This window comes from Rhodnius prolixus, unplaced genomic scaffold (genome assembly GCF_049639745.1).
Source record: "Rhodnius prolixus isolate KJV_2025 unplaced genomic scaffold, Rpr scaffold_1, whole genome shotgun sequence".
Lineage (NCBI taxonomy): Eukaryota > Metazoa > Arthropoda > Insecta > Hemiptera > Reduviidae > Rhodnius > Rhodnius prolixus.
Window position 1 is genome coordinate 43,688,270 of NW_027411581.1, and position 27,560 is coordinate 43,715,829.

A 27,560-nucleotide genomic window follows, 5' to 3' on the forward strand; every position below is an offset into this window, starting at 1 on the left:
AATTGTTTCCTATGTCATGCTTGCCGGAGCGCAGCTCAATAGAGCTGAAGTGTTGTTTACACAACAAATATATCATCTAATAATGATGACCTATATTTTATAACACGCAGATACGAGAACATCTGCAGACAGAAGAAGAAGAGGAAGGCTCTAATCTTGCTGGAAGTTATTGGAATACCATTCTAATCTGGAGGAAACATGCTCCTAAATTAGCTGGTAACCCTCACATGTTATTTACCTTACAAGGAAATTAAGTGAGGATGCTCCTCTTTGTATATTAAAAACAGCATATTTATTATATGAGTTGTGAGAAGCTGCAATTGTTTCATCTAACTTTAGGTTGCTGAAAAAAATTCTTGGAGCAATGCTGAACCAACAATCTCAAGACAGCTGCAGACAAGCCACTTTTTCAGGAATTGATTGTAATAACTCTGACGTTATTATTTATTTAAAAAACTTGCTCTGAAACAAAAAGTAAACACAATTAAGGAATTACGATCCATGTAACACTCATAGAAGAAGAAGAATAACACATTGAAGGAACAAAAATTATGTAAATATACCTTAAGTATTGGTTGACATAGTCCAACTCTCAAAACCAAAACAATGTCCAGCGAAAATGTATAAATGTAATCATAAGTATGGAAATTTAGGAAAACACTGAGCTAGTTTCATTTTATGAACTATCACCATGAGGTAGATGATTTTCTGAATCGTAAGTGGAAGACTAAACTATACCTAATGAACTAATGAATTTTTTCTAATAGTTTGTATTCAGATCGGAGTTAATAAACCAAGGAAGGTTTGGCAACTGTGTTGAGCAAACTTTGTCATTATTTTGTACTTAATTCATAAATTGCTTAATAGAACAGAAGATAAAAATTATAAAACATTATCTATTCTAGATATTTTACATTACTTTACATATCTAGAAGAGCTATTATAATTTTTAGTCTGGCAAATAAAACGTATTATCATTTAACTTCTACTACTAATAAATTTGCTATCTAGGAAGAATTTAGACCCTTAATGTGTAAAGAAACTACGTCAAAATATAGCTAGATAGATGTTTTCACTGACTATTACTAAAACCACAATTGAAATCCATTGTTGCATGAACACTAGATTACCGTTCGATATACTACCTGCCAGTCCGCTTTTCTTGCAAATTCATCCTCAGACCATATGAAGGAATTCCTCAAGCCTTTAGTGCACTTTAAAAACAGGTTACTGATCTGTGGGCTCGATCGAACAGATCGATTTGAATATATTTTGGGAGAAATGTTCTCTTTGACTTGATGGTTGCAGATATGTGTGGACCAAAATCCACTAACGGAAGTGCAAATACTGATTTATGTTTTTTTATTTTATCGCAATACCCCCGATAAAAATAAGTGTATTTTTTTTATATATATTTATTATTATTATTATTATTATTATTTAACTGAAGGCCCATCAACATCTGCTCAATAACATTAGAAGGTCAAACGAACGAGTTCATTGATTTTATAGTGGGAGTTAATACAACAGTCATTACTTTGTTTACTAACAACTGTTATATGTATCTTAGTAATAAAATAATCAAAAACAGAATGAATATTGTAAATTTTAGATCGTGCGGAAAATACGGTACTGATTTGATTGCAAAAAGTTCTTGTTTGCAACAACTTAATTTCCGCACTGATATAATTTGCGCATTGAGATTGTTTGAATGGTATCGAGTTTATTTTATATTTTGCATTTGTCTATTTGATTGAATTCTCCTCATTCATCTTTACAGAAACATCCATAAGAATGAGGCTTAACAATTAAAAGGACAAAAGCAAACTGTTGCTGATGGCAAAAGCAGTCAATATTAATATTAGTTTAAAATAATAATACCATTAACTTTAAGCAATTTTGTGAGTTTTTATTTAAAATATTGACTTTTTTTTCAACCAAAATGAGTCTAAATGTGTTTTTCTTTTGGGATTACAACTTCGGCTCGTGTTGCAATATTACTCGCACTTGTCACACAAATAAATATTGTGATTATAAATCACTCTTTTTCCTCTAGTACGGAGGTGTCAAACTGGGGGCCCGCATGCGGCCCTCGAGTTAATTTTTCATGACCCACGATGTTCTGAATTAAAATGAAAATGGACAAAATTGTTACGAGTAATAATTAGAAGAGATCGAGGCTTTTACCGAACACCCAAATGATACCAGTTTGATACAACTCGAATTAATTGAAATTAATAAGTTTTCTGCCCAAATTTTATGTTATTTTGGGAGAACTACTTTGCGTGAGCAACTATTCTAACGCCTCTCTGAATTTATGATAACCAACATTCTCAGATAAATGAAATCACTCTTTATAATCTTGTGGTTTGTAAATATTAGAATGCGACTGATTATTGTAATTAGAGCACACGGTTATTGACACGGGTTACAATATAAACTACAATAATAGTTGTGATAATAGTAGAAGTAAAGTAAGAAATCGAATTGAAAATATCTTTCTATCGAACTTCATGTCAAACAAAAATTGTTCATAATTCTATTTTTAATTATCTTGGAGTAAAAGTTTCACAGAAAACAACTATAAAAGTATCCACATTTTTTGTTTCAGCTCTTCTAACTTCAAAAAGCGAAATAATTTTTTGTTGAAAACAGCCAAAATGCCCCCCGTAGAGACTTAATCATACCACAGGACAGTTATACAAAGGACAAATCGAAAGATCTTAAATTTTTGTATTAAACTTATAAAATTTAATTGAAGACACAATATTTTAGTGATATAATATAAATTTATCGCGTTGACTTTATCATTAAAGTGGGCAATTATCGCGTCATTATTTCGCGGTCTCTTAATACTTGGCTTAGTGGTGAGATAAAGGTGCTTTTAAGAACAATGTAGCAACTTGATGAGACTTAATTAGGTAAGACGGAGAAGGAGAGACTTATGCTTGTCCGTACATACCAAAGCGTGTAACCCGGAGATGCCTAATCTAGCTGTAAGAGTAAGGTTTAACTGATTAGTTAGATCGACTAATAATTACCTCTATAAAGTAACATTAATTATTTAATACCATTAATTAAACATAATAAATGTTTACAATTAATAAAAATAAATTTCTAAAATTTATTTTTTGAAAAATTGGTTGCTAGATTAGTTAGTTGGTATTAGTGTTTTAATTTCCAAAAATATAAAAAAATACCCAGTTTAATTGATATAAACTTGGAATAAATGAAATTAAAGAGGTTGATTGTCGAGCGGCCAGATGTTAGACTGGAGCCGCTATAATATATAGCGCCGGCCGGCGTTAACCTGTGGGTCCGAGTAGAACGTGTGCCCCTTATAATGTACATGCTTGTATAAAAAAAATATAAAAAACTAAAAAAAAAAAAAATTACAATTATGTTACTAAAACGATATAAAGCTACACTACAAAAAAAATCTTCTACAACAAGCACACCGGGCTACGAATTAGACCCATTTTTTAGAAATAAAATTTTAATCTAAATTTTTTAGCTTTGGTGAACGTGACCTTAATTTTATTTGTAAAAACCACTTTTTAACTAATTATAATCAGTAAATAGGGTGTTTTATCTTTAGATGAATCACATGTTTATAATTTAGAACATTCTCTTATCTGTGTTGACCTTGGAGTCAGTTCTTTATCTTGCAGTTTGTGGGTGAAATGCTGCCACTGCAAAGTGTGATAGCGATATGATTACCTATCATTCTTAGCGGTCTTTATTTGATTAAATTAATCGAATTACTTCTACTATTTATCTATTGTTATTTTATAGAATTATGTTCTGGGACAGTTTTCGTGTAATTTAGACATCGTAAAGTGTTCATATCGATCAAATAGGTATGTTGCGCAGATCTCAATAATCGATTTACTACGTACCTTCTTCATTCCTCTAGGACTACTTACCTATTATCGACTAAACTCAATAATTGCTGACGATAAGGATGCTGTCTGGTTACATCCCACCAGTCACCACTCCTTAGATCTCTGCCAGCCAATTTACCCATCCAAGTCAACCTCCCTAGGAATTTCTTTCCTATCGCCGAGGTGGGTTGCACAGCATAATCCGCCCCTGCCAACATCCAAGTAACGTCCACCGCAAAGAACCTTACCTTATTTGCTTTATGTTATTTATTCCTTAACGACATTTCCCTTTACCTCTGATCCCCAGATAGTTTCTACATCCCTTTGCCAGCCTGCCTTTTCCTTCTAACAGAACTCCTCCAGTAACCTACTGGTTTTTACACTAATAACGGTGGTGGGCCAAGCTTCAGCTCCTTAAGTTATGACTACAATTAATTCTATGTATTTTTAATATAATGTAAGATTACTCATAAAAATAGAACCTTTTTTCAGTTGATACTATTTTCGGAGAACTGTTACCAGCCATTATTAAACTCTAACCATTATTAATGATTAAAAGAAGAAATAATTGTCTGAGGTTTTTCGGCATTACGCTTTTACCTGCAGTTTTTGAATATCAACCCTTATACAACTACCCTATCTACCGGGCAGTTTTAATTTGACCAAGAATTAAGCAAGGTGCTAGATGTACTAGATCGAAACTAAATGCAACCCGTTTGATTCATCGCGTAATTCTAAGATACATCTTCAGCTAGATATGCTAGAATCATTATTTTCAACTTTTTGCGAAAATAATTACTCTTACAGCAATGGGGATCTACGTGTCGATAATTAATATTTAAATTTTGAAGACAAATTTTGGATCCTGCAACAATTATTCACAAAACTTCAAGAACCTTTTTAAAGGAGAGTTAAGCAAAATGTATTTTGAGTTACGAGTACTGAATACCGAATAGGGCACTTAAATTAAATTGTTTAAATTCAGAGTATCTTTTATTACACGGTAATTAAACATATTTTGTAGCAGAGAACTCTATTCAGTAATCAGATATGCAATTATGATTAATTCCTAATACTCATTCATTCAGTAATAAAAAATACGAATTTGATTATTGAGTAATGTACTTGTTCCTCGGCTTTTCTATTTTCGAGTATTGAGTACTTACTTAGAGCAAGGTATTCTCCTCATCCTCCATCATTTTTCTCAAACACTGCATCTACTTTCCATCGACTGGTACCATTTGCTACCTATACTCGAGTACACGGTTTCTTAGCATTCATTTACATGTGAGATTATGGTCCCAAAGTTTTTAGAGAGTAAAATAAACTCCCAAGTGACTTTAAAGAGTTCTTGAGTTTAAAAACAAAAATTGCTTAAAAAACCTTTTAATATTTGTTTTCTGTCCAGTGATGAAATCATTATTTGAAATGTAATCTCAGATATGGAAAAAAACTTAGTACAGTGAACCCAAACCGAATTACAGAAAATGGAAAATACGCCACAAATTATACAGTTGGCCAAAAGTTGACCATTTCTTAAAGTTCTCAAAACAGAGTTGCAACAAATAACTAAATTTCATTTTAAATGTTTCTTTTATTCAATTGTGAAATTTCCGTTTACTTATACAGGTGTATTGTGGCACTATCTATCACCTTTAGAGAGAACTACCTTTGCAATTATGTAACTAACTTTCGATCTGTCCGCTCAATATCTACGAAGTTGTATCTAACTTTCTTTGCAGCTAAATATACTCGTATATGTATGTATAAAGGCGCTTTGTGATTCTTTGTTGGTCATTGAGGTCCTATTTATTAATGTTTACCGATAAATGCAACAATATTTGTAGCAAACAATTTGGTAACCCAAATAAAAATGTCTTTTTAAAGAGACAATGGTTTTGTTCATCAACGGCAGATAGTTGGAGAGACCCAATGAGTAAAAGGGTTCAATGAACGGGTATTTTTATCTGGGTTACTTTTTCGGCTTATTTTTTACCAGTTAGTTACTTCTTTCTAATTTTGTGGCATCTTCGTCCACTTTTTTTTACTTTGATAACAATGATTTTGTTATTAAATAACAACAGTATGCAGAAGGCTCTTCAAAATCATGAAGGCCAGTTGGAAAGTAGTAAGTTTTCTATCGCTATTGAGACAGATCTTTTGTTTTGTTTTTTCTTTTAATTGTAAGTTGTTACAAAATATTTATATTCCTTACCTCATCGCAGGTTGGAAAAGCAGTTAGCAATTTTTGCAGCAGCATTATTGAGGGAAACCCAACACTTTGCTTTCCCAAAATGAATTATATCTCGCCAAAATGTGTAAAGGAGGTAGTTTTGATTTATACATACAAATATTCAGAGAATTAGATGTTTTTTTTTTTTTAATTTAGTTCGAAAGTTACATCAGCGTTAGCTGCACTTTATCTGCACTTCATTACAATGACAATAATACACCACAGTCACTAGATATTCACTATTGGCGCTAGCTTTTAACAATCTGGAGGCGAAAAGGTGGTGCCAGTATGACGGATTCTAGTCTTAAACTACCTGGCGGTAAACTAGGGTTTACCGTCAAGGGAGATCCCTGTTACCATAGTTAGAGGACAAAAAAGACCCCCTATTTTTGATATTGGTCGGACAAGTATAAACATTGATACCAATTGAAGATGCAACAATTATTCAGCTTTCTTTGAAAATTTTGTTAAGTTAAAATTATTATGACCAATGAAATCAGAGCAGATTGTGATTCTTTTCGATAGAATTTAAATGGACAATGACAGTTGATTGATTCATTCCGAGAATGTAAAAGTGAATGTATCCAAGCAGATCATGCTGGCTGAAAGAACGCCAGTAACAAATCATTCGCTTATTTCCGCTCCGTCGGATCCAACCCTCTTCTTCCAAAACAACTTCGAATCTTTTTCTTATTTTATTTTAGTTTTTTTTCTCCTTAACAGTTGCTTTTACAAAACAACCGGTAGTAAAATAGAATAAATTTATTGCTTTTTTGGCATGTAGTGAATTTTTGTCAGAAAGAAGAAGTATTTTTTAAAATATTCAGAAGCAGAATTTATGTGCCCATTGTATGTACTTCGGGAACACAACCAACGCGGTGCTTTCAAACATTGGTAACACTCTTTAGTTTCTTAATCAATGAAAGAGCTATTCTCTCTTGTTATTATTTATATCTGTGCGGATAAGTGGTGTGCGTTTGAAGGCGTTCATCGTACAGAGAGAGATGAGAGAGTAATTGAGAGTGAACAAAATATAACAAAAACCTAAATGAAATGGGTTGTTCAGTCCATCAGGGCATCAAATGTAAAGTCAAAATGCAATTAACTAGTGCTGCACGAGAAACGAGACAAATCTCAAGACCGAGACGAGACTTGAGCAACCGAGACCGAGACCGAGATCGAGACATGATATATATCTCGTCGAGAAATCTCGGTCTCGTCTCGGTTTTTCAAATATTAATTTTTAGCTACAAAATTATAAAATTGTGTTCTTTATTAATAAATAATCATTACGTGTATTGAATTAATTATTAAAAGATACGATTTTAGTATATATGTTCAATATTACTACTTCTATTTGACTTCGAATTACATAAGTAAAGTAAGCAAAGTAAAGTAATCGCCTATTTTTTCAGGCGGGGCTTTACGTCCAACTACCAATTAGGTGTCGCGGACGGAGGCGACTAGCAAACATACTTTACTGTAAATTTCTCATATTAACCATTAAATAAAATCCAAGGCCTAAGACCGGGAATCGAACCCAGTACCACAATACACATTAGCTTCTCAGGTCTCGCACCGCTCGGCTACAGTGGCGGCCCCCTTCGAATTACATAATTTTTACATAAATTCACCAAATTTCACTATTAATATCATTCATTCATTCAATTTCATAAATTTCACTATTAATAATCTAACACTTTGAACTTAGATATTATTTGAATTATATTTTAGAATTTTAGAATTAGTGAATTTGAAAAAAAAGACTATCTATGCATCTAAAAAATATTGCCACAAATTTTCGTTTTTAAGATACTCTTTGCCCAAGCATTGATACATAAAAGAGCTTTTACTGAGTCAGAAGTTAGAGAAGATCTTCTATTGGTCATTAACATCGCAGCTTGCGAAAATAATCTTTCCAATGGCACTGAAGTTGCACAGATACTAAAAATATCTTTCGCCATTCTAGACAAATTTTTGAAGGAATTCTCAAGTGTTTTCCACCATTCTAAAATGTCAACGTCTACTGGTGCTTGGTCTAATTTGGTGTAATTAATTATTTCTGTCTTCCATGCTTCGGTGATATTTGCTGATTTTTGAGCAAATGGTGCAAAAATATTGATGCAGTCGTCGTCGTCGTCAAAAGGTGAATCATCAGATTCTTTATCATCACCAACAGCCATAACTAATGGAGCGGGAAGTTTGTTGGGAGGTGCATGATATTTGGGTCTTTCATTTGGCGCGTTTTTAACATCTTTCTGAAATTATATAAAGATATATAACAGTAATAGTAATATATGATGCATTGAAGTGTAAGTAGTTGTCTTCTTTTACACACATTTTCATTACCAATATATAAATTAAAATAAATATTAGAAAATAATAACATTTTTTGAAAAGATTATTAATAGCATACCGCTTTTAATACTTAAACAAAAATTCAAAAAAACCGAGACCGAGACCGAGATATCTCGACGAGACCGAGATCGAGACTGCATAAAGTCTCGCCTCGTCTCGGTCTCGTGCAGCACTACAATTAACGAAGGTGTTTACCAATTTTTTTTGTTTCCTTACAACTCAATGACTTTCTTAGCAAGCTGCATATTAACTAGACAGCGCTATCCCATTCAGCTGGAACATTTAGTAAGAGTGTTACTTCAACGTGCTAATTCAGTAAAAAATCTACAGTTTAATAGTTTGAATTGCACCAAATTGCTCTCTAAGCATTTCCACCATTACAACCAGGAAAAACTACCTAAAATGCACATTAAACTTTGGTTTAAACCTTTAGGTGGGAAGGTATGATGCGTAGATGCTTGGATATAGCTGAGATCAGGTTGGAATTTTTTTTTTTTCTTATGATCGTGCGAAAAATAAATAGCTCACTTCCGGTGAGTATTATACTTTTTTTATGTGAGCAGTTATTTTTCTTATCGTTCGGAGAGATTTCTAAAAGCAACAGAAATGTTTATTTCATGCTACGTAATACTATAAATGTAATTTGTGTAATACGCCATTTTTATACAGGGTTATCCATTTAAAACGCACCAATTGCTAATAACTTTTTTGGAAAGCTAAAATTTCGGAAAAACCCACGAAGTAAAATATGTTTTTTTTTTAGTCTAGTGTTCAAATTTTCCACCCCCGACGCTGTAGCTTCATTTTTGGCGGAGTTACGGCCAAAAACCTGATCAGAATTTCATAAGGACCACTAGTTTTGACAATGATTATAAAAACTATAAAAAAAATTGTGAAAAATGACGTTGACCCCGTTTCGATATCCCTAATATTTGTCGAGATATTTAAGATCAAAGTTACAATTTTATCTATTCGTGAACGGTTTTCAATATTAATTTTCCACCAGAAATACACGTTTTGGGAGGTCCTCTGACTGCCAAAAAATGTTATTTGTGACGCAAAGAACAAAAATAATAATAATTGAAGACTTTAAAGAATGTAGTGTAATGTAATGGTTGTGGGTGAGTCAGAATAAATTTGTTTTATCATCAAATAAAAGCAATCACATCATTTTAATGTACCCTGTATGCAAGACTTCTTGACCTGTGATTACGGTAAGAATATCTTGCCAGGGTGTTGGTCTAGTGCTCAAGAGCGTGGCTTTATAAGTGGGAGATTCCCAGTTCGAATCCCGCGTATGACTGCACTTTATTAAAAAATTATTATGATATATTAAGTATTATAAATGACTGCATACGTGGGATTCGATTTGGGTATCTCCCACTTACAAAGCCACGCTCATGACCACTAGACCAACACCCGCCCATCCCTGGCAAGATATTCTTACAGTAATCATAGATCAAGATGTCTTGCATTAAAATGATGTAATGATTGCTTTTATTTGATGATAAAACAAATTTATCCTGATTCACCCACTACCATTACACTATACTACATGTTTTAAAATCTTCAATGAATATTATTTTTTTACTTTGCGTCACCAAAAACATTTTTTGCAGTCAGAGGACCTCCCAAAACGTGTATTTCTGGAGGAAAATTAATATCGAAAACCGTTCACGAGTTGATAAAATTGTAACTTTGATCTTAAATATCTCGACAAATATTAGAGATATCGAAACGGGATTAACGTCATTTTTCACAGTTTTTTATGTAGTTTTCATAATCATAGTCAAAACCAGTGGTTCTTATAAAACCCTAATCGGGTTTTTAGCCGTAACTCCGCCAAAAATGAAGATTTAACATCGGGGGTAAAAAATTTGAAAACTAGACAAAAAAAAACATATAGTTTACTTCATGGATTTTTCCGAAATTCCGCTTTCCTAAAAAGTTATTAACGATTGGTGCGTTTTAAGTGGATCGCCTTGTATACTCGTAATATGGATTTATTAGGCATTCAGAATAGGTAAAAATGATTATTCTAAAATAGAACACACAATTAAATAATACATTTTAATACGTAAGTCCTACCTCCGAACATAAGATGCATTTTATTTACAGTATTTACACTTAGTATTAAAGTAACCTAAGCACAAACTTAAATGCGATTAACTAAATAATTCGTAAATTTTCATATTTAATGAAATTTCCATAATAAAATTACAAAAATGGTGAATTATCTCTTAGGAGACATTAGAAGCGAGGACTAGTTGTCTCCATTTTGAATTAGCTATATTTAACTACTTAAAATTACTATCTAGTGACAATTAAACTATGTTCTCTGATCCTAATAATGCTCTCTCTCAAGCCAATAAAACAAAATAATTATTTGATGTAAGACCATTTTTAATATTAAATCAAATTCTAGAATTATGGTGTAAATTACTACGTACCTCTCAGTAAGTAGTGTTCTTAGTTTTCTAAGAAATAAAACTATTTTTTTATCTTTCAAATTAATCTACATTATTTAAGACATAATTGTTGGTAAATCTTAGGCTATGATTCCTTCCATAAGTAACAGTAGTTACTTTATCAAAGTTCCGTTTAATAACTTTACCTTTCACCAGAGGCGTCAAACTGGCAGCCCCCCTCAAAGTAATTTATTGCGGCCCACGATTTTCTGAAATAAAATGAAAATGGAAAAAATTTATTATGAGGAAAATAGCGGTTAGAGGAGATCGAGGCAATATCGAACACACAAATGCTACCGGTTCGATACTACTGGAATAAATCGATTTCCAGAATTATTCGGCTTTAAAACACAAATACCAAGAAGAAGGAATTCCCAAAATATATTCTTATTTATTTGAGAAATACCCGGTAATTAACAAGTTTTCTGCCCAAATTTTATGTTATTTTGGGAGGACTACTTGGGTGAGCAACTATTCTCGTTCATTAAATTAAATAAAACGGCATACAGATCAAGATTAAGTGATAAACATCTATCGGCCTTTATGAAGATATTCTGTTCTCAGCCTTTGAAATAGGAAAGCGCTGGCAAGTTTCGGGTAAAAAATAGAGTAATTTCAGTTTTTATAAATAATTGAAATAAAAGCAATTATATTGTGTTTTAAATATCCTATCCATATTCCTGAAACCTCACTTCAGAATATAAATTTAACAAAATTTGTGAATGTGGTGTGGCCCACGTGCATCTGCTGCCTGCAGCAACCAATGGTCTATGTTTTAATTGAGTTTGACGCCACTGGATTACACTGTTAGCAAGATAACTTATCTAAAAAGATTTTTCAAGTTTTGAACTAGAAATGAAACTTGTATGCCCTCGTACCTCTTCAAGTGCGCTTAGCTTTAGATTGTTTGAATTTCAAAATATCCTACAGCACTCAAAGATCTAAAAAAAACCAGGTAGAGTGAATCGATATGACGAATAGTAGATTCATTGAACTAGTTCAAAGCTAAAATCCTATCCATGCTATTTAGATCTAGACAAACGACAAACGTTTTTTTCCAATAGATTAATTAAACTAATAAATATTTACTTTAGCTTAAAGTCCAAATATTATAACTTAGAGTAACACCACACTGTGAGTCTAGTTGGTTGAAGTGTTTGATGCTAGACGAGGTAAATCATTTATCCACACATCTGTCAATGTTATACTTAAAAAATATTTCAGGATTCTAGAAATAATTCAAACCAAATTCGAGTTTTAGAGTTTACTGAAGCGAAATTGGCGCTATTTAAAATTGAAAGTTCACCAATTAAAACAAATCGGTAGCGTTTTCGATTCTGTAACTTGCACACTGTAATTTGTGCTAATAATTAATCGCGCCATCAAGTAAATATATTGATTTTTATTCCTTATAGTACATTCACAATAGCGCTAGTAAATTAGCTGTATAAATAAAAGAAATTGACAATTTAGTCAAAACGTTGTGTAGACTAAGAAAACGTGACTTTCGTTTAAATTTGACGTACATAACTGATTGATAAAATCTTCGGAACGTTTTGACCCAAACGTATTAGCATCCATCAAAATGGAGTTAATTACAGTCTACACCTGTTCCAATTATTTTAAAATTTCTAGCTAAAATTTGACTTCCTAACTAAAAGAAAGAATACTTCCACTTGAATAGAAGGTGGATGAAGGTGAATGTAGGTGGCTACTGGAGACGGTTGGTGTGGACGGCAGAAAAGTTGATGTAGTTGATCGGTTTTTCCTCAAGTTGTTGTAACAACTTCTGCCTCGTTTTGCCAGTTGTTTACATAAAGCAGGCGAGCCAACGATGTCTCCCATAAACACACTGAGTAGGTAATGATCACCTTTACTGTTAGGACTACGGCCGTAGTGCCTGAAATTTTAAGCAAAACAAATCTTTTAATTAAGCAAATGTGTAAATAACTACAATCGTAAATAATTTACCAAGTAAATAATTTCAAATATTCTTTTATGCATAAAAAAATAAAGTGAGTATCATGGCCAAATAGAATTGTCGACTCCTGCTTGCAACCTCGCATATACGAACACATATGTTTATAGTGTTCATACCAATTTTTTGTATTGCTTGGAATTTTCGCAGCTATCTATTAAAATAAATACAGAAATCTCCTAAGCAAAAATTATAGTTTAAAAAGTTAAGTATAAGGGTTGGTTAAACGACAAAAGCTACTCTAATCAATTTAATGTACCCATCATTTCATAATTAAATTTCAACGGCCAAAAATATGTGTTTTATTTAAATTGTATAACAGTTATATTAAATATTTAAGTAATTTTACTGCATTAAATTTGTCATATTGTTTAGAATTTAGTAATGAGAGAAAGTAATGCAATGACGAAAGTTAGAAATGTGTCATGAGGTAATTTCTAATTACTGAGTCATTTCTTTAGTTTAAATAAATAACTGCCAAAATTAGAACTCTACAAAAAAATAAATAAATAAAAAAAAAAAAAATGTATAACAAAATCAACTTACATTGTATTTAGAGTATTTTCTAATGAGCAAAAAATGAAAGTGTATTCTTTAAACAATATTGTGTTACATTTTGCACTATTAGTATTATTTAATACTAATAAACATAGACTTTAATCATTTTCATAGATTCTCATTATTTTTCGCTCATTTGTTTGTAAGTAACACTTGCAAAAATTTTAATATAAAACTAAATTAGTGTAAAAGCAATTACTTTATATTTTTAAGCATTCTAAATGAAATAAACTTTGCTTCTATCAAGTAATAATTGCAAAATAAGGCATCACTGCCAGTCAAATACTAAATTATTTCAAGAAATTCTCATCAAACTATGTTTCGTTTTTTGAATATTTGGATATATTAGAAAATAGAAACAGTTCATCCGAGCAGATAATTGAAGAAACAAATTTGCAGCTTCTTTTTCCCCCGCCGAGTTGACAATCGTACAGAATTTATCGACGGAAATAGTGATCAACTCCATGGATTCATTAGACAGGACAGACTTGATTAAAAATACAAAAAACTATAATGCTTAGTTTTTCTTAATTTTATCTGCCAAATGACGTTGGTTAACTTTAATTTTGACTCTTTACAAACTTTTTAAAGATTGGTTCCTTAGTTTCTTTAAGGGAATCAGATTTATTAACAACGCTTCTGTCACTTTATGAGGGGACCTACTTAAGATGCATTTACGAACACCTCAACTTCCTTCTCGTGCATACTTGCATACAAAGTTTATAAATTGAAAAATGTTTTTATAAACGTGATAAACCACGTTCAAGATAAATGTAGCGAAAATTTAAATGTAGTGAATAATTAAGTGATGTTTTCAGTTGAATAATAAGTTTAAATTTAAATATTAATTAAAATTACCATCATTAACACAGACAATGAAAGTGGAAGTCCAATTCTCACAAGCCTGATCAGCTAAGCAAATAAATGGATACATCCGATACATGCCTAGCAAAAGGATATAATCCTGCTTTTGAGGATTGAAATCCCTGATATTATCCATCATTGCGATCCAAGCATTTAATTTTAACAAGTAGTAATTGCTTTAAGAAAAATAACTTACTTGAACAATTGTTCCCAGTCAATTTGTTCGCTTCTCACAGCAGGATTAGCATGTTTTATGCAAACGTCTTCGTAAATACAAACTCCTTGTCCCATTTCCATTACCAGCCTCTTTTCTACTTCAGCGGCATCTAGCGTAACACTAAGTTGAGCACCTCTTCTTGGTCGAGAGATGTACGTACCTGAACAAATAAAAATAAAAATCTCCGTGAATAACGATATTTACTAGGTGCATAGGTATATCAAGTTACAAGAATTCTAATTTAAAATACATGTAATTAACCAACTTACAAAATATACAGATGATTTTATTGTTTACTGTATAAATAGAATGTGTATGAAGAGGAAGAAAGGAAGTGCTGGGAGAAGTCTTAGCGTGACGAGTTCCTGCGGACAAGGATGGAGCATTGGTTACGTCAAACAGAAATGCTTGCTTACTCAGTCAGTATCAAATTTCATAATGCTCAACCCACCCACCTTTTTCTTTATGATGTAATAACTTCAAGGATTTTTCAAAATTTTCTGGCTAAATAATTCTTTTATTGGTGTAAAGGAAAAAGAAAGACCTGAACTTGGTTGTTTAGTTAGGTATTCCAAAGATTCGGAACTAAGAGATTTGTCTATTCGTTACTTTTCTGATTAGTTTCAAGTAGAAGCATGAATCTAGAAATGAACTGAAAGCCTTACTCAAAGACAGATAGATTTCGTAAAGGTGGAATAATGGTGATTTCGGCTGCTAAAATATCTATTGAATTCAGAGCGATAAAAACTTAAATCGAAAAATATGAACCAACGCCGAAGGTGAAAAACTTAACAGGCACGGAGAACTTGATCTACTATAAGGACGGATTAAGACAGGAGCCAGAGTATAGACGAAATACATGGATTTGGTGGTTAGGTTATCGCTAGCGCTTTTGTCGATTGTTTTTCCAAGAAGTGGTCACGATTACTCTGGAGTGTATTCGCTCGAAATAATAAAGAAAAACAGAATGGTGCAATAGGGATTTTCTCAGTTGGGCAGGCTACTGTGAAAGCTACAGACACAGTGTTACAGGAATGCAGAAGAAGTCCTCATGGACTAAGACCGAAGTAAGCGAAGGAAGCCACGGAAACGATAAAGCTGATGAGGTAACAAAGATGCACCTTCAAAATTCAAAAGCACTGAGGATATGGCTCGCACCACAGAATTCTCTCTTTTTGCTAACTACTACCGTGGAACAGAACAATTGCAGAACTAGAATTTTGAACTAGGAGGATAATCGATTACCTATTTTTAGCGAAATTACACCTTTCTTTGCCAACTTCCTCTCCGTGAAATGCACATCATTCTAAATTATCCAGTGCATGGATTAAACAACTAACCATTAAGAAACTCCCTTTGAGGGGCTAGAAAAACTATAAGTTCATTTTTATTTTCCTTGTTGAATAGAACATTAAAAAAAAGATGCTGTTAGAATTAAAAAAGACTTAATGTTAACCTTTAACGGTAGAGTAGCTACTTTAGAATATAGATTAACCTACTTTTTTAAATATCTTCATTTGCCAACAATCGTTACATAATTGCAGCAAAAAAAAATTAATTATTTCTTCGCCTATTAAAATGAATATTACTCATTTAAAAGTTAATATTATCGCTCTACGTAATATAATAATTGGAAGTTTATATCAGCCTGTTAAAATGAAATTATTATCTATTGCGTAGTGATAAAAATTAGATTTATAACATAGAGATATTCAATTAATCATAGAATTTTGGCTGACATAATACTAGAGACAAAATCGACCTTGGAAATAACCTCAATTAGTGGTGAAGTAAATATGCAAGATAGTGAAAATAAAAGAGCATATATATATATTTGCATTAAATAAATATAGCATTATACTAATACTTCTGCTTTTATTAATAATCTGGTGCTTCGAGCGTACACAATTTACCCAAGTTTCTCACCGAAACGTGATTAAAACGCACCTTGTCGCTCCAACTAACGATTGTAACCAAAAGGCTGTCTCCTGCGTAACCTTAAGGCTGTTAAGCAATAAGCATGGATAAGTGCAGGAAGCTGCGATAAGACCAGCTTTTGGCTAAAAAGTCGAATGATCAGTCTTCATTTATACATTTTTATTATTTTTTTTTTTAAGCTGAAGAAGTGATTGGATAACGTCTTTACCGAGCAATAATGAACAATTTGGTTTGTAGGGAGGAGTACCCAAAATTCTTCAACACAGCTATCTGACCATGAACTTGATCTCCTCACTTCTCAAGCAGCAGAAAGAGATTAATGAGGGTAACCTTCTTCTTCTGAAAACTCTGCTGAAAAGCTCTGGTATGAGCCCTATTATGTAGGCATGTCTTGTGAAACTATAATGTGCAGGATGAAATCCATCCTGGAATCTGTGAGATGATCGAGAAAGTCAGAGCTACTTTCTAGCTGGCAAAGATTACATCGACAAACTACGAAGTAACAACATGGATGGATGACGTAGGTGCGATTCTGGAGAAGCCCTACTTTAGGAATTTTGATAATATCACAATACTGGCTAGTACCGGGAAGATAGAGATCAAGAAATCATAATGTCTTATAATATCTCTTTATTGAACTAAGATTTACTCAGATGGTTGACAAAATCGTCCCGGGAGATGTAGCAGCAGGCCGCAAGTTGTGCACAGCTGCTGTAAACCGTTGCCAACACTGTAAACAAAGAGATTTTATAGAAAACAATAAATAATAACTACAAACATCCATGCCAATTGGTATTTGACAACCAGAACAAGATAAGACATCTTCTCAAATATTCAGGCCACCCAAAAACGTTACTAGCACATCCTCATTCGAGGATATATGAAGTCCTGGAGGCTGTATTACCGGCGCATCAAGGTAGTCCTTGAGTGAAAGCCTGGTCACTGTAGTATTAGCGGGGAAATAAGGTTGCTGTTCAGCTGGTCAGGAATGGAGAATCTATTTTATTCATTCAATCCGTCACCGCTTGCTAAAGGCTCAAATGCGATGTTTTTGGAGGTAGAGCTATAAAATATTAAAATCTTTTTCTAGGAATTAAGCAGCAAAATCCACATCTATGTAAAAGCAGGACTGAGTTAGCCTTAAAGATAAACCTGGTTGGCTAGCTTTCTAACTGGGCAAGATTGGTTCAGAAAACATCTTCACAAAGTGGAGTTATTTAACCTAAAAATCTTCTGTGAGGAAAAAAATATAATTTCAGAAAAGTGTGTAATTGTAAAGTAAGACCTTGGTTATGAAGTTAGATACGGAGAAGGAAAGAGTGAGATTTTAGAGTGTCACATAACATGGAACAAAGAGCAAGGCTAAGGATAGCGTTAACATTCCAACTGCACAGTCGGACATAGTGAAAGTAGCAACACGGAAATAGCAGTTCCCCTGTTGGAACGGCACAAGCCAGGAATCAGGATTATCTGTCACGGGAGGTGGGGGTCTAGGCTGTAATGACAAGTAACAGTAAAGTGAGTACTGAACTCACCTACAACTCAGTTACACCAACAAATCCTAAGGTCACTAACAGTTGACAACATTCACAACACCTGCCTGTCTCGATACATTACAAATCACGCAACAATTGTTAAAAATAATAACAATAATAAACAATTGTTTGTAATAAACAATAAATTACAATTAATCAAGGCTCACAAACCTACTAGTACGAGTACAGTATGTTGTAACCAAACGATTGCTTCCTTGAATGTAACACTCCTACACAATATAATATTGTATAATGTTCATTAACATACGACTGGTAATCAGTTAATTTAATTCATACTTGAATTATCCATCTGTGAAGACTGTACACAGATTTTCCTTACTGTGCACGTAGTCAGGTAATTCTAAATGAGTTCAACTGTATTTTTTTAGGGCCGCCTTGAAGTTGAAGGCGTCTTATTAGGAACTTGTCGCTCATCAAAGTGCACGCTTTTGGAGTCAACTAATTGAAGTATTTTTTTTTTCTCTCTTTGCGTTAAAAGGTGTACCAACAACAATATTAAAAATTTCAATACGAAAATAGCGATAAAAGACATTTCTTTAAAACATTTTGGAATGAGAAATAGTAAAATATTTTTCTATTTGAATTTCACAATACGATACTTAGGACTGTACATTGACAAGAGACTCACGTGGAACCCACATACTCGACTGAAACGACAAGACGTGAACAGATGCTACAAGCTACTTACTAGACTACTTGACCGCAGATCCAAACTCGACTTGAATCACAAACTGACAATTGACATACGGAGCAGAAGTGTGGGGCTCAACCAAACCCTCTAACTCCAAACGCTTGAAGACACTACAGTCTAAAATCCTACGGAAAATCCTGAAATACATTTCAACACTTACATACACACCGACCTTCACATCCCTTTCGTCACTGACCTAATAAAGTCTCGCTACCGCAAATTTCACAGCCTCCTAGCTCTCCATCCTAGTCCTCTTGTCCGATAACTCTCCTCACCTCACCTTCCCGACAATCCTCCTCGTCGTTTGAAGCGGAAGTGGCCTACACAGTTCTGTTGTGATTAAATCATTGCGAAAGAGTTTCACCAGTGGGTGATTGCTCTAACCATGACATTACAAGAGAACTGAACCAGTAAGATCAAATTTACTTGATGCAACAATTGTTGCAGTTGTAAATATACAAATAAAGTGAAAAAAAAAAATCACATTTTTTTCTTTTTATCATGTTTTAACTTTTTAAACTTTTTTGTTTTCACTTTTTATTTGAGTACTTTTAAATTTAACATATTCGCACCATAGTTTACAGTATATTACTTAATGCAATTGTAAATAATTCTAGTTTAAATAAGTAAATATAAATTATTTTCCAAATCGACTTCCTTTCAGAAAGTAACTAAGGGCTACCACCAATTTGTTGCGCGAAGAATTGAACGTCAAAATACATCACGTACTCCCATTGGTCTATTATAGTGATTACAGTGGTTCAAAGATCAGCCGAATTTCTTGTAAACCAATTTACTACTAAACTCAACACTTCGTGTGCTTTCTATTTTGGCTGAAGGTGGTAGCGTTTAGCATCGAATGGAGATGAAGTTATGAGAATTAGAATATGAAAATTTGGTATAATTCTGTGATCATAGATCTCACCTCACTCTAAGTTGTGAATACAAATTACACTCAGTCATTGCAGTTGCGAATCTGTTCACGTAAATCCGTTTTTCATGAGAAATCGAAAAACTTTGGAACATACAAACAATGAGGCTCACAAAACCTCCATAGGCTCCAAATTCCGCAATGATAGAACCTGAAGAATTAGTACAGCTTTTCTAATATTCTAAAAATAAGGAAAGTTCGAGTGGCTACGTCAATAGCCTTCTAGCCATACTTCCTTGTGTAGAATATTAGAATATCGGCACTATTTGTTGATTCGATTACATATTTAATGTTACTACACACTGTTTCACCTTCTCATCTTTGTTCGGCCTAAAACCTTAAACGATTAGGTAATACAATGAGTAAAAAACTGATATGATTGAAATGTTTTTTAACACGCATAACGATATTAATTTTCTAAGTAATAGAATCATGTAATAAAACACAAATCTCCGATAGTTAATGAAATAAATGAATTTCACTTCGTAATCACTCAGTTACGTTTACAATTTTAAGTACAACAATCTATTCAATAACCACGGCTACCTAGAATCTACTGTACTTTTTTATATTATAGTTATATTAATATTGACCTAAAAATACTGTAACAATCAATTTAATTAGCATACTTTCCACAAAATAACACAGATTTCCTTTGGAAGAAAGTCTGTCGTTATGTCAGTGTGAGGTTTCTTAACCAGCACATTGTTATTATATTCCTATAGTATGATAATTAAATTAGTAAATGAGCTTTTATAGTTTCTGTGTGAATATAAAATACATACTATATAAACTTTGTATAGTTAATTTATTTCAGTTAGAGGCGCCACGGTAACCGAGCGGTTAGAGGCGAGACCTGCGAAGCTAATATGTATTGTGCTACTGAGTTCGATTCCCCGTCTTAGGCCTTGGATTTTATTTAATGGTTAATAAAAGAAATTTACAGTAAAGTATGTTTGCTAGTCGCCTCCGTCCATGACATCTAGTAAATGGTAGTTGTACAACTTGAAAAAATTACCATGAGTACTGTATATGCAGTACATGAGTGAATCAAAATAATAGCTCAAAGAAGTAAAGTAATGCCTATTTTTTCAGGAGAACTTTACGTCCAACTACCTAATTAGGTTTCATGGACGGAGGTGACTAGCAAACATACATTACTTTAACCCATCAAGCAAACATTACAAACCCAGCAAACATACATAGTGTTAACCCATTAAATAAAATCCAAGGTCTAGACCAGAAATCGAACCCAGTACCACAATACATATTAGCTATGCTAGCCTCGCCTCTAACCGCTCGGCTAGAGTAGCTCAGAGTACAGTAAATTCATGCCTACTTATGTAGGCGTGCTTTACGTCCAGCTATCAAATTAAGTATCGTGGTCGGTGGATTGAAGTGTTACTTGCTTTTTTCCGTTTTAAATTAATCCATAAATACACAGGAGCTTATATAATATTTAGATGTGTGATACAACAACCATGTAATTTACAAAATGTTGATTATTTAAAAAATATTCAATCAAAAATCAATGTTCATAAGCTATTTGAAATAATTTATGTAATTAATGCCATATATTATAATCAATAGTATATCTGCAGATTTTATTATTGCGTCATTTGAAAGTAGAATAGTAAATTGAATAATGTACAATTGCACATATCCCGTAATTAATGCAATTCCTTTTAAATAAATTAAAAGAGCAATTAGCAGGAGACAATTTAATATAAAAGTGGTTTTAATTTGCTGATCGTAGAAAAGGAACAGGGAAGGGATTAGCTAGGCGGATAGCGTATTGGATTCCCGCGCGGAGATCCTGGGTTCGAATCCAGCTGCTGGCCTTCAGATTTTCTCTTCCTAGGAGCTTCTTACAGCTGCCTGTCCTTGTTGCTGCGAGTGTTGTAACGAGGAAAAAGCTCCGGGCGCCAATAACCACAGATGTTGACGCGCCTTAAATCATTAAAAAAAAAAAAATAAATAGAAATAGAAAAGGAGAAGAGGCAATGTCGGCATTCTTTCTAAGAGATAAGAAGTGAGCAGCTTTCTAATCGCGGCTCTCTGCTAAATGCGTGATACAATGCAGCAGTTAGTTGGACACCGCGGTCAAATGGAACAAAAAATCTCACGAGAAGATTGACTATTCTCTTACAAACTTGGCCAGCTCTCCGTAGTATTTCAATGAATTCCTCAAGTAATTTTTGTATTATAACCAATGTACATAAAAAGTTTTTGAGGGGAAAAATTCTTAAGCGAGATCAATCAGTAAACGTAAAGGAAGGGAAAAATGGGATATTTATTTCTAAAAGGGAAAAAAGACATGCTCGCTCGTCCAGTTATATTTAGAAGGGCCGTTATTAAGATAGATGTGAACTTGAAGTTGGTCTATCTGGGTCTATCCAAGGAAGAATTTGATGACGTTCTGAAAAGTATGAAGGATGATAAGGCTCCAGGAGAAGATGGATTTTTATTGAGATGTTAAAGCGAAGAGATGAGAGATGTTCAGCCAGATTTAGAATGAGCGGATAGATGAAGAGATGCAAACGACTGAAAACTGCCCTGATTTGTCCAATATTTAAGTCAAAAAAGAAAATAAAGTGCGCAAATTGCCAAGGGTTTATTTTTTGTTGACTGTAAGAGACAAAGTATTGGCGATATTAAGTTTCGGAAGAGTTAGGAATTTGTGTCCTTGTACTCTTTATTATTAGAGCACCTTATATCAAATCTCATTTGCGGCCACCTTTCTTATCTATGCTAGATAGTGAAGGGAATATGTATCGAACTCAAAACATAAACTGCACCCTTATTAGATCGTTTACTCTTTACAACAGACCGTATTATTAATTAAAATTGTACGGTTGGACAGTTGTATAAGGGTTGATCGTCGAAAAGTGAACGAAAAAGAGGAACGCTCCAAAACACCAACTTTGACAATTTTTACCTCTTTTCCTATAAAAGATGAAACTCCCAAATTTTCTTTGTAATATGGGGCAAATACTCCTTTATAACTGTATTCAAAACAGCCTTGGAGCCCAAATCGAATCTGGACCAAAACCTAGTATTAGAAATAATTAAAAATAATAAAAAATAAATTTCACAGACTGTCGTTAAATTCAATGCCGAATAAAATATAGAAAAAACCCTTTCAAGTCATAAAGATTCCAGTCACCAATGGAACACCTCCACCTGTTACGTCACCCTAGAAAGTTTAGATTGTTGTTTTGGGTTAAAGTTTTTAATACTATACCTGCATGGTCTCTTCTTCGCTCAATAACCTAAATCTTTAATTGAGTTTCACATTAAAAATTGTGCCGCAATTTGAACTACACAAACCTTCACATAATTGTATGGTAAACAACTACGTACAAACGTTATAGCAATTCCATTACCACAGAAATAGCAAACAGATTCAGATATTCACTGATAAATGTACATTGTGGAATACCAGCAAACAGTCACGTAGAGCCAGTGAAGTTGATTACATCACATGACCTCCATAAGAATTAGGAAATCTTTTTGTTTAGTAAATAATCCGCTGACCGCTTATCTCTAAACTCAAAGAATAGTTTTCTTCAATAAGCCTAGTGTTCATAAGGTATTAATTGATTTAAAAAGAAATATTTAAAGGCAAAATTAAAACTACTTCAACTTTTTAAATTTTGAGTTTATGTTATGGCATGGAAATGAATTTAGTTCATTGTAAAAATAATTATAACTTTTTCGTTATATTTCAGAGCCGAACTTGCAATCCATGGCCCTAAGTACGAAAATGAATGTAAAACAAGTAAAAATCTAGGTATTAAAATAAAGTTAAAGTCTTCTAGAACAGGGGACTTCAACCTTTCTACACTTTAAGGAACCCTTCGAGCTCATGGTTTTCTTAAAAGGACCTCACGATCAAGTAGCAGATAAAATAGTTTAGCACATCACAGCTTTTTTTCCTTTACAAATTCGTCACTTTCTCGCAACTTTATTTAATCTTAATACAAACAACTTAATAAGACAATTGCAAAGATGATTACCATTTTAAGTGCGTTTCGGCTGAGCAAATAGTGATCACTTGAGGTATCCCCTGCCAACGTTCCAGAGATCCCTAGAGTTCAGGTTGAAGACCCTGCTCTAGAGAACATTCACTTCGAGAATGATAGTGTGGGATGCCTTTTTTAGGACATGGTCTTCTCCTTTCTGAATAGAACATGGTTTCGGTACAAAGAAGACGCGATTTTTTTTTCGGAGGAATACCCTGCTTCTAGCACGCCAACAATTCTTCCTCTTTCAAAGTCAGATACCTGACTGTAAGGATGTCTTCAAGCAGTACTTCGCATAACGATGTACAATGCACTCTTTTCTCATTCAACAAAACGTTTTAGTTTTAATGAAAGCTCCATATAACTTTCTTTTATTTGTTTCAGAACCATAAACATTTAGAATGAAGGAATAATTGAAAACAGAACTTTTTACCTTGACGTAAGTTCTCTAAAAATATTGACGAGCACAAAATAATTGCCTAATATGGCTGACAAGAAATTAAATTATATATTCACTTCATTTACTCAAATATCATAAATAGAACTGAAATATTATCTGAAAGTAAAACTATCATATGTTACATCAGAGAGCAAAAAGAGAAAGAGCGAGGAAAATCAACAAGCAAAAGCTAGTAAGTAAAAGCTGATGGAAGAGGCAGGAAGTGAAGGGGCTTGAGCAATGCTCACCGGTCAGGAGTTCCAAAAAGAAGTGGTGCACATGAAGGATTTGTAGTCAGCTGCCTTAGGGATTTAATAATGTAGAATAGGAAGATCCAATACAGACGTCGCATTTAAATAAATTATTTTAATTATTTATGTTTGAATACAAGAAGTTCGCTTTAAGCAAAAAATAGGTAAATTAGATTTAAATTATCACTCGCACTAATTACTAAATATTTAAACAATGGACTATAATTCCTAAGACATATTACTATTCAAAAAGGGAAGAGTAACGTGCAATACCAAGATCAAAAGTTGGGTTGCGAAATTTAGTTTGGCCATGTTGAGTAACGATCAAATTCATTGCTGAAATTGTTTATTTTACTGGAGTGGTTTTTATTTCTTATACTTAACTTACTACCTCACGATTTGGTGTTTTTTTTAACTTGGATTACCATTGAGGAGATACTATTCAGATTATTTACAAGATAGGCTTTGTAAAACCCAGAACATGTTCGAAATGGAATCCGTTAATGGTGAACATATCTAGGTTTTTATCTTAGCTTACTTAATCATAGAATCAAACGTTCCGAATCAGACTAAAAATTAAAATATTAGATATTGTCCGAATGTGTAAGATAGTCGTAATTATACCTAAGGGAAACCACATAAGTTTCGATTATTAACTCATTTCTACGCACCAAGTTTCTATGCGTTAAAAAAATAGATGCAACCAAAGTTGTTCTTAAGATCTTAAATTTTATAGCGCCTAATTTTATTTGTGAACTAGAACATGCAATACCCAACACTGCAGATGTCCGACTTTTTTTAAGTGGTTAAGTTCAGTTTAAGAAGTATCTGATTAGATGCCAGGCAATAAATTTCGAAAAATTGTTTATAAAAACTAATAGCTTATTGTTTTTTTAACTAGTCAATAAGTGAATTCAAATTCAATGCTTTATTGGTAGGAATTCATGGTCTTTCTCCTCATGGAAAGAGGAGGGAACACAGGATCGAAACTTGCATTAGAAAAATTGATATTAAATAGGAAGACACTAGTAATATAAAAATGCAGAGTCCTCCGAGTTCAGAACAAAAAGCGGATAGAGGCAGGGAGTGAAAAAGGATTTTACAAGTAAAGCCCACGGAGGAGATCGTAGCAACTAGCCAATTGGTTTGGCTAAATACTGAGAGGAAGGGTAAGAAAGATGTATGAAATTAGCTTAATAGTTATCAAAAAAAGAAGAAGAATTAGAATAACTTGGAACAGGATGTAGAAGGCTGAGATAGAAGAAGAATGAAATAGATAGCTGAGGATAAAGATGGTAGTTGAAAGCTCTGGATGATCTCGATACCACCAAACAGAACTGGATTAAGTTGAAGTAGAAGAAAAACTGTATATGAACAAAGGCGTCAAATTTCCTGACAAGAATGTTATAATGAAGTTCACACATATTTTCGCTTAAACTGAAGCAGTTACGAGAAGATATTTTTATTAATTTGAATTTGGAATCATTTTGAGGATGCTGTGAAGTGTCCTAAAACAATAAAATTGGTTTGTTTGAGAAAAGGTTATAACAGCTTGTAAGGACTTACTCAATTAGTAAAGAGAAAATGCAAGGTTTATGAAAAGTAGGCATTATTGTTTGTAAGAATGTACCAATTTGGGAAATATAGTGTTTGAAATGTGGTTGTACTGCTTGGTTTTTTCTGTTATGATTCTTCAAATTTTCTTTTTCCACTTTCTTTACTATCATAGAACTAAACGAACATACTCTGGGTAAATAAATGATTTTATTTATCTTGGAGGATTTCCCAACGAACATCTCACTGGAGGTATATATTTTTTCCATCAAAAATCTTCGTGAAAGGGAATATAAATATGGGAATGTTTAGATTGTGCTTCGAGATGACATAAAAGGCCCTCAGCCATTTTCACGATTTTTCAACGCTAAAAAGGAAGGGAAACCCTCAAGAAAGTGTGGTCGGTTACTTGTCTGTATATGATTTTTGTGGTTCCATCAAGAAGATACTCAAAGAGGAGATTAACACGAAAAATATCTAATGGAAATCTTGTGAACCATGGAAAATATAAATAAAACCAAGAAAAATCCTTACAACTGAGCATCCTGAGCTAAGAGATAACTAGGGATGGGATTTACTCAGTGGTTAGTGCCTAGATGTTTCACGTGGAAATTCCAGGTTCGAGTCCAGCTGGCTTCCTTTAGATTTTTGTTTTCCTAAGAGTCTCTTACTTCTGTAACAAGGGAACACTGTCCGAAGGCTCCAGAACCCAACGATTTCAGTAATTAGACGCCTTCAACAAATAAAAAACACCCAGCTGTTTGTAAAAGTGAAAGAATGAACTTGGACAAAGGAGCGCAAATAGCGCCTCTGATAAGCCGTCTCCCAGTCTGATACCCTGTTGACGTGACAATCCTACATATACAATATTAACATAAATTTTACCTTGAATTTATGTATTATTATTTCGACAATTTTTGTTTGTATTTATTTAGGTATTTATTTTTTAACAAACGGATATTGCTAAATCATTGTTCACTTGCCAATGGAACGATGTGGTTTGTTGCAACGCTCAAATTTTGTTTGTTAATCATCGATGAATGGATTAATAAATCTAATAATCACTCGCTTGACGCCATTCTAGCATGGTTTCAATTTGTTAGAGAAATTACGAAAATTTCGAGAATACTCGTTTTATTAATATTAATTGTTTAGTTTAAGTTTAGAATTCTTTTTCGGCCATTTTTATTCTCTTTAAACTAAACCTAAATGGACACGAATATTTGTTGGCTAGATATTATTATCTCTGAGCTATAGTTGCAGATTAAAAAGATATTTTTAAAAAAAAACTCTTTTATGTTTAAATGAATTGATGTATTTAGATGGCAGACTGGGTCAGTGAGGCAAACTATGAAGACCAACGCGAGTATAGCTGCTGGCTAGTCCAATAGTTCAATTATTAGGTTCATTATCAAGCTATCACAACATCGATTATTTTAGAAGCAATTTTTTTGAAAATATTTTAACACAAACTTCAGTTTGCAGTAAAGATTTGGCGGTAAGTTTTACTGTCTTAATTACAAAAATAAAAAAATCATAAGTGTAATACAGAAATAGGTCAATTTTCTGAATTATTAATGGTATAATTGCAATTGCATACTAAAACCTATGTACT

The 27,560-nt window shown here is 33.1% G+C and overlaps 1 protein-coding gene across 2 annotated transcripts in view; it reads right to left on the bottom strand.

Moving 5' to 3' along the window:
- Positions 1-10,531: 10,531 nt before the first annotated feature.
- Positions 10,532-27,560, bottom strand: part of LOC141460211 (uncharacterized) — a 44,920-nt gene continuing 27,891 nt past the window's right edge. For both annotated transcript variants that reach the window (XM_074140002.1, XM_074140012.1), the window contains exons 2-3: positions 14,540-14,720; positions 10,532-12,843 (exon numbers count right to left, since the gene is read on the bottom strand). In XM_074140002.1, coding sequence (XP_073996103.1) covers positions 12,594-12,843; positions 14,540-14,720 — 431 coding nt within the window. In that variant the 3' untranslated portion in view covers positions 10,532-12,593. The remainder of the gene's footprint in view (positions 12,844-14,539; positions 14,721-27,560) is intronic.